This window comes from Vicia villosa, linkage group LG1 (genome assembly GCF_029867415.1).
Source record: "Vicia villosa cultivar HV-30 ecotype Madison, WI linkage group LG1, Vvil1.0, whole genome shotgun sequence".
Classification (NCBI taxonomy): Eukaryota; Viridiplantae; Streptophyta; class Magnoliopsida; order Fabales; family Fabaceae; genus Vicia; species Vicia villosa.
The window spans coordinates 179,168,268-179,181,204 of NC_081180.1; the positions used below are offsets into that span (position 1 = coordinate 179,168,268).

The following is a 12,937-nucleotide window of genomic DNA, read 5'->3' on the forward strand; positions in this document are numbered from 1 at the left end:
CTGCGTGTGGCCAAGAGACAAAACCCAAAATTTGAAACAAATTGTATCTTAAGCTAAGGTTCTCGTTATTCATCTTCCCCACGTTTGAAGACTTCACTGAATCAATGTATCTTCAACAGGTTTGAATACTCAACTCTAACTTGTTAAAAATATAAACTTTTCTATATCCATCTTCCTTATTGCTTCTTCTACATTATTTTGGCTTCAATAGGTCATGGATCGGAGGTATGAGAGTATTGTGCATCATGGAGGGGAGTTTTATGAGTTTACTAAGTTAGGTTACAAAGGGTTCGAGGAGATTTGGGATGATCCTAATTATTGGAGTTATTTTAGAGTTTTTGGTGGTTTACAAGATTTAGGTTACCCAACTGTAGAGAACCTTTGGTATTACGATGAAATGAATTTTGATAAGATTGTTTTACTGAGAGATGATTTGGAAATTAGGAAGATAAAATATATTTCAATGTTGACTAGGACTATCGTTTTATATGTTATTCGTCCACTCTAACAACTTGACATTATTAAGGACAAAGAAGAAAAGGAATAGGGATGTTGCAGACATTTTAAAAGATGAGACACAACTCAAGTAGACGAAATTCGGAATCAAGCGCAGTAGGTATCATATGTTTGGACATGACAAATCTACTTACAAACTGCCAGTTACCCAGGGACCAAGTTAGCCTACACCAAATTAGGGACCAAGTCAGCCTGCACCAAATATGGAACCAAAGTTAGCATATACCAAGTCAGCCTGCACCAACTCAGTTTGAACCAACTGCATCTTGATTTTATGTCACACTTTTGTCATAATTTATGTCATTCCTTATATATTAGTGTTTGTGTATACTTTTTGAATTAGTATTTGTGAACACAAATAATTATAACATTATGGTTTTAGCGGTGCATTTTTTGGTTTCATGGTTCAATGCAACAAGATTCTTATTATGATCATGTTAATGCAATCAACTTCGTTTACCTTGTATCATATTTAGTCTGATAAATGGCCTAACATAATACAAGGAGAATTTATTTATAGTTTGGTTAGGGTGTCAAACTTAACATGTCTGATAAATCACATAATCGGTCCCTTTATTTACTTTAATGTTTCATTTTAGTCGCTAATCTATCAAACTGGACATTTCGAGTCCCTGAACTAATAGCTTTTGTTTCAGAATGGATTAAGTACTACAATTTTACTTTACACAAAATATAATAGATTATGCTATGACTGTATTACCAAAAGTTTCACCAACGATAGCAGATAAAGCATTAACACGCATTGTATGAATTTTAACCAAATTTATTTAAACCATCAAAGATATTACATAGAACAAATACATGTATTATATAGATTTCAACCAACACAACAATCAACTAACCCAATTTGAAATACGTTGTTAAAAACACTGCATTCAACCCTAAACTAAAAATCCCAAACACCATTAACATTTTCAACATTCCTCTTTTGTGGACAATCTCATTCTTCAACTTAAAAATCTTCTTCTTTTGTGTTTCAATCTTCAAATTCTTTCCATCAACAACTTTTTCACATAACCAATTGAAAAAATTAATCCCCTTTCCATTTGATTTATGTAATTTCTACAACCCCAAAAATTTTCCCAACATTCAGATTATTCATATTTGTAACTGTACGAAGAACACACTCCTCTTGACAAAAATACTCCTCGTCTTGTTTCTTTTGAGCACAGATCTATATGTTCCACAACTTTAGTAGTTTGAAGAGCTATTGAAATACTTTGACATTTGAATAGAAATCAAGAAATCAACATGAAGAAGAATGTTAATGAAGATGATGAAATTGTATTCCAAATATTGAAGAAGATGAATAGGAAACTCTACAATGTTGAGAAGATGAATGAAATAATGTGAATAGCCGATAGAATATAACTTATTTGTTGACTCAATAATTTAAGTTATGCCTTGTTGTCATGCCACATCATCCCAAGTTAACAACTTTTTTCAAATTCTTACAAAAATGATTAGTTTTGTTAACTAAACCGTTTTAAAGAATTTAATTGTAATATTAATTAATTAAGAGACTAAAATAAAATCTGAAATTAAGTCCAAAAAAATAAAAAAAAATAAAAAAAGAAAGAGGTAGAATAAGATAAGAAAGAGAGAATAATGAAGAAAAATAGATGTTTAGTGTTTTATATAAATGTGTGAGGGAAATAAGGAAAAGTGAAAATTAAATTTTTAACTTTTGACTAAGATATGAATTTTTTTCATAAAATTTTGAAGTTATTAATAAATTTTATAGGTTTTGGATTTATTATTTAAAAAAAAACAAATAACAAAGTTAACAATTTAGAACATAATAAAATATTGAGTTGGAAAAAAATATATAAATGACATGGTTATCTGAAATTAAATATAGGGATAGAACAATTTTGCCATATTTTTAATAATTCAAACGTGGAAAGTAGACTTTTTCAACCCTTTGTACTTATTATTTGTCCATCACCTTCTAACCTCTTTACAAATATAGTCCTAAAGTCTTCTTCCCTTCAAACTTGCACAATAGCCTCTCCTTCTATTTTCAACTGAATTTCAGAAGCAAAATGCTTGGTAAGAAGATGGTATCATTGAAGAAACTAGCCAAGAAGGTAAAGTCTAGTAGTAGTGGAGGTGAAACTAACAATGACCCTCCTCATCATGAGTGTTTGTTGAAGGGATATGAAGAAGAGTTATGTACAAGCACAACTCCAACTGGCTATTTTGCAGTTTATGTTGGTGATGAGCATCAAAGATATGTGGTTCCAACTAGTTATCTTTCTCACCCTTTATTCAAGATGCTGCTTGAGAAATCTTACAATGAGTTTGGTTTTCAGCAGAGGAATGGGTTGGTTGTTCCATGTAGTGTGGATGCATTTCAAGAGGTTGTTAATGCTATTGAGTGTAACAATGGCAAGTTTCACTTAGGCAAGATTTTTCATGATTTTGTTTGATCTTTTGTTTTATTGGTTAGTGTTAAAATGCATTCAAGTTATCTCATCTTTTATGATAAGAAGAATTCAATTTGACTTAGGAATGGTAGATATTATGACCATCTATCGCCTATGCACGATGTAACGGCTCTATAGCCCGACCATATCGTACACGGACGATAGAGGATCCAAACTCAGTGTATCAAAGTTAGGTTTAATTTCTATATGAGCTATTTTGCTGCAAGCACTTTGTCAATCAGAATTAATTTGACCGGTAAACAATTGATGTTGAACTTTTCCATATTAGTCTGTCCTCAACTTATGCTTTTTTATTTAAATTTAGTTTAATTTAATATTTTCCTCACTTTTTAAGTAAGCATACCCCAAAATTTTACAAATGGCATCAAATGCTGCAAAAGTTATCTCAGTAATCAGTGGCAACAATTGTGAACTTTCAACTAGTCAATAGTGTCTGACTTGAATTATGTACATTTGGCAAAATTTTCTACTAATAATAAATTCACATGTCTATTTGGTGCTCTTTTTTTAGACTTTCCTCGTCCAGAGGTAGTAAATACTGCTGGCCGAGTAATTTTGAAAGAGTACATGGAAAATGGAAGAGTTGGGGAAATTTTAATACAGATATGTAAAAGCATAGACAACTCTTATTGCATTGTTTGTGTGCTCATGTATAATGTTTTTTCTTTTTGGGAACACTGACACTTCTAAAATAAACGTGTCCGTATCGGACACTTGAACCGACATTTGTGATTATGTTTTATCATTTTTTTTTAATTATTACCAGTGTCACCGTGTCAATGTCGGGTTCAAATTTGAGGTGTCCGTACTTCATAGGTTTTTGTATGCTTTGAGGGATATTGACTATGGCTACTGTGAAATAAATGGAAGGGATATTGGCTATGGCTACTGTGAAATAAATAAAAGAGTGTTGGCAACAGGGAGTGTTTCATGGTAATTCTGATGATATATGGAAATAGGTAACTAAAAAACCTACTACTATGAGTTCTATTCATCTATCATGGATTCTGTAAATTAGAATTCTAGTATGTTTTGCTTATCCATCATATAATGGTTCATTTTATAGCATTTTTTAATTAAGAGTGAAAATTGGCTATCACTTAGAGTCATAAATTTCATTCCACTTCTAAATCAAGAAAATTATCTCTTCACCTGCAAATGGCTTATCTAAGAAAATACAATAACTTAACTTTGTGAGCAATGTCTGGTTCTAAAATGCTTAGTGCATATCAACACAACATGTCATCTCACATTTGTTTTAAAGAAGACAGAATCAGAGTATAAGTGTTCAAAAACAAAGTGCAAGTCATAACAAAAATGATGACATTATAAAAAAAAATGTTGATATGTATGCAAATGTGTGTGAGCATTATAGTAACTTGATTCAGTCATAATTGTTGAAGTTTCCGATTGAAATAAACCTCTCATTTCTTGAGACCAACTCAGAGCAGAGAACTTATCTGCATTACAGTAGAAGGTATTAATTACCACAAAACACTGAAAATGAAGAGGCGATCAAGTTTATTGGTCATTAAAATTTTCACCAAATGCTCATAATTAAATTATTAATTTTTCCTGTTACAACCATCCACAAGTATTCTCTTCATATGATCAACTAATCCTTGAATCTGCTCTCTTGAATGAAGGGGTGAAGGATATATACAAGCACAATCCAACTTTCCATTCCGTATGGCGTCAAATATGGCTATCGACGGGCCAACACCATGAGCGGAAGCACAACCCAGATAGTCTTCCAATCCAAGCTCTTCGTGCATTTCAGTCGAATCATCAATGACAAGATCATCAAATACAGAGACCAGTGCAGTTCTAAGGGATGACGATGGTGTCATACCAGGGTTATCAATGGCTTTGCACATGAGGAAGTTGAGGTCAGACATATCTGTGAAATGCTTATTGTTGTTCTTAGCATTTTCTAAGGATGAGTAACTTCTCTTTGCCAACTCCCATAAGGTTTCTCCACAAACATCATGGGTATTTAAAATGGCAGAATGGTAAAATCCTGAACCAAACAACAGATAAACATGCAAGACTATTAAACGTTTTCCAAATGACTTAAAAAGTATCACAAGTATATTAATTTCACTAGTTTGTTTGAAACTTGAGAACCTAATTTCATTGCTAAAATGATCAGAAGAAGTTTTTGTCAATTGGTCGTGGGTAATATCAAGTAACAAATATATAATAAACCACGAGTGTATACCGTATGCACTGTTAGTGTAAAAAAAATGTACACATTCAGTCAATCACATTTCATTAATTAAGTCCATAAAAAGAACACAAAAAGGAACAAGGAATATAAGAAACTATGGCATACCACAATGGCTGCTGGAAAGTACTGGATCAAGAAGAGGGCGACAGTCAATGAGTGTTACTACAGCATATTTTTCTGATTCATAATCAGAAAGACGCTTAGATTTCCATGCGGCAATCATTCCAGCTGCTGCAAGTGCCGCGCAAAGTTTAATTCCTCTTGATTTGCATCCCTACATAATCTTGCAAGATTAACTTAATTCATTTAACTGCCAGATCATAGGCAAATAAGTGAGTCTAGGATGCCATAACAATTAGATTGTACAATAATGGATGCTTAACAAAACAGATATAGCATTTTGAAGACTTTTATTAGGTTAGCGCTGGCTTATAATATTCAGTGCATAAATTTCTATTACAAAGATCCGCAGATGAAAGAAAAGATGAAAATTTGGTACTTCCCAAAAAATGGCAGTTGATATTAGTTATAAGTTGGTCGCTATTTTTCTTCCAAAACAAATATGATTTATCACTTTGTTCAAGTTATTCTAAATCGATTGATTTACTATTAAAGGGTATGGATCACGCCACGGGGCGTGATGAAGCACCCTTTATTCATAGTGGAGCTTCTCACTTCTTAATTCTTACCAGACTTGACTTTCTGAGAGTGACTTATTTATAAGTAATATGCCAATGGAGAACTTTTTTCAAAGAGGCCAGCATCTTCACTAAGTAGGATGGCTACATGGATCAACTTTCGCCATAATGTTCTATTCAAAACCATGCTTTTATCCAAATCGTTAAACTCGAAATATTTCTTAGTAATTTCTCTTATAGTCTTTCTAGGTCTTTCTCTTCCTCTAGTTGTTTGACTTCTCTCCATTTGATATATTCTCCTTATCACATAATCTACACATCTTCTCTCTACATGCCCAAACCACCTAATGAGAATTGCAATAATCAATATTTTGAAAATATTGAATCAGTGGTTATAAGCCAGGGTTATATTAGTTCCATAATACATTCAACTAAACTTAATTAAACTGTAATGGATAAACTATGACTAAATAAGTTTTTGAGGATGTGCAAGATAGACTCCAACATAGGACCTCAAATTTTCTACGGTTAAATTGTAATTAAATAGAGTCTCACATAAAACCCATAATTGTTGTCACAGTTGAACTGAGCCTAACCTATACAGGACCTTCAATAACTGACAAGGAAATCTTAAAACGACTCTTATTACACCCATATTTATCCCATATTGTCATGTCCTCAATCTTCCTTCCATACATCAACCCCATACACAAGATAAACGTCTCTCTAATCATTTCAGATTATTATTATTAAATTAAATAATAAAACAAAATCAGTGGACCTACCTAGACTAATCAGTAATCACCACTACGAGTACCTAAGTGTAAGTAAGAGTTTTGTTTCTCGTGTACAAAGCAAGAATTTTGTTTCTGTTGTTGATAACAAATTATATGTCAACGTTTATCAACTTTTTTAATAATATTCCCATACAATCAAACAATTTATCTAACTATTTCATTATTACTATTTCAACTACTCCAACTAATATGCATAATTAACAGAAGATTTTCACTAAAAAATTGGTAATGAGAATGATAACAGAAGATCATAATAATGCATAATTAACAGTGAATAGTTGGGACTCACATCTAGCAGATTCTTGGTTTCATCAGCATTCAGTTGAAACCTCACCATCCTGGAGCTTCGAGGCGCATCAGCATTCACGAAACTCAAATTCGAAAACCTAAACGCATTAAGCGAGTACCCAAGCACGTCCAATCCACGCGCCCAAAACGGTTTATTCATCTTCCCTTCCGGAATCAGATCCTCAATCGCAAGATTCACCTTATCACCCTCCACCTCTCCACCGTCACCTCCACCAGCGACAAGCCTCAACAGTTCGTTAAGCAGCGCCACCGCCGCCGCCCTATCGCAAGCCGACGTGTGAAGCCGGAGAAACAACGCGAACCGTTTGTCGCTGATCGCGTACGTGCTGGCGTACATAACGTCGGCGTCTCCGTCTTCAGGATCCCGCCACGTGTCGCGGTTCATCTCGTGCTCGAGTAGCGCGTGGAAGGGGTCGAGGTCGGTGAGATCGTGGCCGTTGGTTTGAGATTGGAGGATTTGGGAGGTGGATTGGAGATCGAAGGGCTCGATTTGGACGCGGGGAGTTGGGGGAGTTACGAAGTGGAATGTGTTGGTGGTTGTGTCGAGGTGGATCTTTGAGCGGAGGATTGGGTGGGAAATTTGGAGTTTGTGGAGGGCGTTTTGGAGGTGAGGGATTTGTGGAGGTTTAGAGAGGAGGAGGCTGAGGACGGTGGAGCCGGTGCCTCCGGGGACGGCTTTGCACCAGCCGTATTCGGTGCCGCCGACGGGTCGGGTTGTGGGCGTTGATTGATCCGGGTTCTCATTTTTGGTTTCTTGGGCCATGGTGCTCTGTATTGCGTGGCGAATGAGAAGAAGAAGAGAGTGGAGTGTGTAATAATGTTGCAGAAAGAGGGAAAGATGTGAGGAAAGTTATTACGTAATTAAGCGATGGCGTATGAGACTCTCTGTCTGGATCTAATTAAGGATACTTTTCCGAATAGGATTAGATGTCTTTCAAGTTTGATAACTTTGATGCCTTTAGTGCATGTATTTGATGATATATAAATGATTCTTAAAATATTAAGATGAAAGACAGAAAATTTAAGAGATAGAGACACATAGTCACATGTATTTGATGCCTTTACCATACTTTTTAATTCGAGGGATTTAATTGGCAAACATGTTTTATAGAATCAATAAATAAATAAATAAATTCAATGTTTAACCCATAGTTAATTGATCTATGGTAATTGGTAAATCAATGTTTTTTAAAATTTATAATACTACATCCTTGTATTTTTGGATTCATAGAATCTTATGGAATGAAATAGAACAGCATATATATATATATATATATATATATATATATATATATATATATATATATATATATATATATATATATATATATATATATATATATATATTTAGGGACGACTCAAGTGAGAACACTTGGTTATTATGAGAAATGAGAACAATGAATCACAATCATAAAATTTAGATTTGTTGATTTTAATGGATAGGATATGTTTCTCTTTCTATGTTGATTTAAAATAAATAATAAGAATCATAGTGGTTGTGATTCATTGTTCTCATTTCTCATAATAACCAACCAAGTGTTATCACTTGAGTCGTCCCCTATATATATATATATATATATATATATATATATATATATATATATATATATGTTTAAAGATACATCATAATTTTTTTTATAAATTTAATAATTTAAAACTAAATAATAATTTCTCATTTTTATCAAATGTAAAGATACAGCATCATTTTTTTAATAAATTTAATAATTTTGAACTAAACAATAATTTTCATTTTATCACTCACAGTTATAAAATTTAAAATTATTAAATTATTGATATAAATAATGTATTAATATCTCTGTTTAAGAATGCCCTTTAATAGCATTAGTTTTATACATATATAAGATGTTAATCTATGTTCATCCAAATGTATAGAATCAATTTATTAGAGAAAACAGTTTGGACTTAAGTGGGGGCCAGTGCCGACAATATTGTAGCAGTAGGTCCGTCATTGTATATACCGATTTTATTGTTTAGATTTGTATATAATGAACGGAGTTGAATAGTACATGATGAATTCATTTCATTCTACTTTATCTGATCCTTCAATTTTATTTTATCTAATTTGGAGTGTATGCAGTGAAATTAACTAATACTATGTTATGTTTGATTCGGTCAAATTATAAAAAATATACAAATTTGGAATGAAATATTTGTTCTATTATGCTCCGCTCCATTCCTTTACACCGTGTTTCATCTGCCCACTTCGTTTTAGTCCACCATGCTCTAAAATTATGATGAGCGAGCTAGTGACTCTATTGGTTGATGAAATGGATGAATGGTAACATTTCAACATTCAAGTTATAGAACGAATAAGAAGTTGAAACCATGTAGAGTAGAATATTGTGTGCCTTTCTAGTTTCAAAGCTCTTTCATAAGACTCTAACGAGATTTATTTTATGGTTGGACTGATTTCGTGATTACTGCTTGTGTGTTGGTGTTAGCTGGAAATTTCGACGGTGAAGTAAGATAAAGATTATTGAAGAGGAAGTTATTTCGAAGAAAGATTCAAGATCTAGCTTACCTATATTATTCGAAAATATCAAGTGTTTGAAAGGTTTTCATCTTGTCAAGTGCTATCGAAGTGTTTGTTGGAATTTTTGACACCACATTATTGTTGAAGAAAATCAAATGAATATTGAGAGGATCAGAAATGTTCGACAAGATGATATCATTGAGAAAAGCTTGTCGATGTGTCTTTTTGATAAGAAAAGTTGTTGGACTTGGACTTAGAAATATTTTCTAAGTTTTTGATATTTAGTTCGACGGAAATGAGCCTTCGACAGGAGATTAAGTCTGGACAAAGGCGTAACCGCTTTTTGTCTTGATCTGTTGTGTAAGTGGAGCTTCAAGGCAAAAGGAAAGCATGCCAAGCGCAACGTGGAAATCTCAGATCGAAAGACCGTTGCAGCGGTTATTTCGAATTAGTATATATAGGAGTCTTAGCGTTTAGATTCAGTGTGTTCATTTTATACAAAATCTCAATAAGTTACTCAAAGTACTTGTGTGTGAGAAACAAGTCAATCTGATAATGTACGGATAAAAAGACCATTTTTACATTCCTTTTTACAAGTTTTATACAGTTTTCACATTTCCTGGATTTTATATTCTTGTCATTTACATTATTGCAATTTAACTTTCAATTGCTTTTACATTTTTTATTTTACAAACCACAATGTTATTCTAAACGAAATCTACATAGATTAGACGAGTTCTAAAACAAGAACTTAATTCATGTCAAATTGTTCTTTGTTTTCTATGAGAATATTTGGAATATAAAAGCATATGCCCTATGATCAATCTAGTCGATCTTAGGAGTAACCAAAAGCTTTTTACTTTTGGAAGACTAGCGCTTGTTTACCAATTTTCCCGGTAAACATGAAGGAAGTATCATCAAAACGAAGATAAATACTTGGAATATTTTGGAGCTTTTGTGAAGAATAAGCTTCAACGGTCACGTTAGTTGAGTTTGGTGCCTCGAAGGAAACAAATTAAAATTAAAATGATTAGTCTTATAAAAAAAGACGTGTGGAGGCCTTGGAGATCGAGGAGCATGCAAATGAAGAACGTGGCATTCCATTAGGAAAAGGCTGTTAGGGTCGAACTAATATAAATTAGAATCGTAGCATTAGATTTTAAGTTTGTTCAATCTGTACAAATACTCAATTATACTCAAAGTACCAACATATATCGAGAAACGAGTGCTGAGAAATATACGTATGACTCACCACCATTTAATTCAATTACCAATTTCTTACAAGTTTTACCTTTACTTTATCAAAAGTCCATTAAATTCCTTTTACATTTCGAGTCAAAGCCTTTAATTATCTTTACTTTTCTACATTTACTTTGTCTTTTAAACAAACCCTTTTACTTACAAATTAACCACAACAATCGAAAGAATGTGTACCAAACAAACGTCAAAATCTCGAAACTAAACCATGTCCTAGGATCAATCTAGTCGATCCTGTGAGTAACCTAAAAACATTTTGTTTTGGAAGACTAGCGCTTGTTTACGAATTTCCAGCGTAAACAAATTTGCATGCCCAGTGGGACCGTGTCTAAGTTTTCAAGTCACAAATTCACTTTGTGTTTCTTTTTTCTTTTCTTTTTACTTGTTTATCATTTTTTTTATTATAGTTGTATGAGATTGAGGGGTGGAAAATTAGCCAACACCAACAAACCAATACAAAAAAGGAGATACAATAGAAATATGGTTAACCCTCCCAATAATAATGCGGAACAAACTCCTCCTCCAATAGGAGGAAGCATGGTTGATGCGACTACAACCGAAGCCATACCTTCTACTCATGGTAGAACGGTCATTCTCTCGCTGATAGTCTCGACGACAATTCCTTCAAATGCTGATATACCTTCTACCAAACTTGATCCTACTAGACCAATATATCGTTATGATATTCCCTCGAAAGATAAACTACAAGGTATGTTGCTAGGTCAAGAGTCTGATGAGAAAATTAATGAATTAGTTAAAAGATTAAATGGTTTAGATTTAGGATCAATATCCACTATACACACCCTCTCTCACGAAGGAGAAAGTTGTAATACATTAAATAAATTAGGGAATAGAGGCCCTAGGCCAAAAACTAGAAATTATTATCCTAGACCTTCATTTGCTAACTTGCAATTTGAAGAAAGAAGTAGCTTTGTAGGAGATAGCTACTTTGGAGAATCTATAGTTGAATGGAATATAGATGGTGCCTCAGAACAACATATTCTGAATACCATTCAACAAATGACAATGGTTACTACAACTTTTAAAATTAGAAGAAAGCGATAAGAAGACCAAAGACATGATAGTCATGGGCTTTAATGGTCAATTGAAGGGTTGGTGGGATAACATCATTGCCCCAGATGATAAGTTAAAAATTGATATGGTAGTTAAAGGAGAAAATAATGAAGAAAATTGTGTTACAACTCTCCTTTACGCCATTACTAAATTCTTTGTAGGAGAACCCTTATAACTTCAACAAAGAGCCTCTGATCAATTAATGAACCTTTATTGCCTTACCATGTCTGATTATTGTTGGTATAAAGACATGTTTCTTTCTAAACTCTGCCTTAGATCGGATGGAGCGGCAGATTATTGGAAAGAAAGATTTATTAGTGGCTTACCTAGATTAATCGCTGAAAAGGTTTAAACCAATATTAAAAAAATTGTAATGGGATTGTTCCCTAAAATTCTTTGTCTATGGGATAAATTTCCAATTATATAATAGAAACAGGTATACAAATATGTACTGATTATAAAATACAAAATAAAATTAAAAATGAAAAACTGAATAGTAAGCGCGAAATGGGAACATTTTGTGAACAATATGGAGTTGCCCCTATAAGGGCTCCCAGTAACCCCAAAGGAAAGAAGCAAGTTAGTAACAAAAGAAAAAACTTTTATTACCATAAAAAATATTATAAAAAAGATAATCAAGAATTTTATAACAAGCATTTCAAAAGAAATTATGGAAAGAAATTACAGCATAAAAGAGCTTTCAAAAAATCTCATAATAAAGATAAAGATGTAAAATGTTTTAAATATGGTCATTTTGGTCATTACTCTAATAAATGTAATGTTAAAGAAAAAATTAATCAAATCGGTAATTTAGATATTTCTGATGAATTAAAAGAAAGCCTTATTAGCACTTTTGAAAATATTATGCTAAACAATGGGAATTCTTTGTCTTCCGAAGAATCATCCTATGAATCAGCGTATGATGATGTTAATCAACTAAATAATTCGGAAGAGTCGGCCTCTGACTCTGATGAATGCTTTGGATTAGACTTTTATAGTTGTAACAACGGTTCTAAAAGAATTAATGTCCTTACCAATAGTCAAGCTAATACATTAATCACCATATTAGATAAAATGCAAGACTTTGAAAGTAAAGAAGCTTTCATGCGTAAAAAAAAGAAGATATTATTAACGATAACAATGTTCGTAAA

The 12,937-nt window shown here is 32.9% G+C and overlaps 2 protein-coding genes across 2 annotated transcripts; one reads left to right on the forward strand and one right to left on the reverse strand.

The window, feature by feature from the left end:
* The first annotated feature begins 2,550 nt into the window (after positions 1-2,550).
* LOC131644709 (auxin-responsive protein SAUR15-like) lies at positions 2,551-3,256 on the forward strand. The gene has a single exon (XM_058915268.1). The coding sequence runs from the start codon at positions 2,583-2,585 to the stop codon at positions 2,967-2,969; it is 387 nt and encodes a 128-aa protein (XP_058771251.1). The 5' UTR covers positions 2,551-2,582; the 3' UTR covers positions 2,970-3,256.
* Positions 3,257-4,491: 1,235 nt separating this feature from the next.
* Positions 4,492-7,925, reverse strand: LOC131644708 (uncharacterized). Its single transcript, XM_058915267.1, has 3 exons — positions 6,942-7,925; positions 5,323-5,491; positions 4,492-5,007 (listed from the first exon to the last, which is right to left on the reverse strand). Exons 1-3 carry the CDS (start codon positions 7,722-7,724, stop codon positions 4,553-4,555), a joined length of 1,407 nt encoding a protein of 468 aa, XP_058771250.1. The 5' UTR covers positions 7,725-7,925; the 3' UTR covers positions 4,492-4,552.
* Between the last annotated feature and the right edge of the window lie 5,012 nt (positions 7,926-12,937).

What these genes read in the sequence shown, in the direction of transcription:
- LOC131644709 (XM_058915268.1), top strand. Translation starts at nt 2,583, where the DNA reads ATGCTTGGTAAGAAGATGGTATCATTGAAGAAACTAGCCAAGAAGGTA.
- LOC131644708 (XM_058915267.1), bottom strand. Translation starts at nt 7,724, where the DNA reads ATGGCCCAAGAAACCAAAAATGAGAACCCGGATCAATCAACGCCCACA. An exon ending in AAACCAAGAATCTGCTAGAT is followed by an intron (nt 5,492 to 6,941) that starts GTGAGTCCCAAC and finishes AAGATTATGTAG; the next exon opens with GGATGCAAATCAAGAGGAAT. An exon ending in ACTTTCCAGCAGCCATTGTG is followed by an intron (nt 5,008 to 5,322) that starts GTATGCCATAGT and finishes TGTTTGGTTCAG; the next exon opens with GATTTTACCATTCTGCCATT.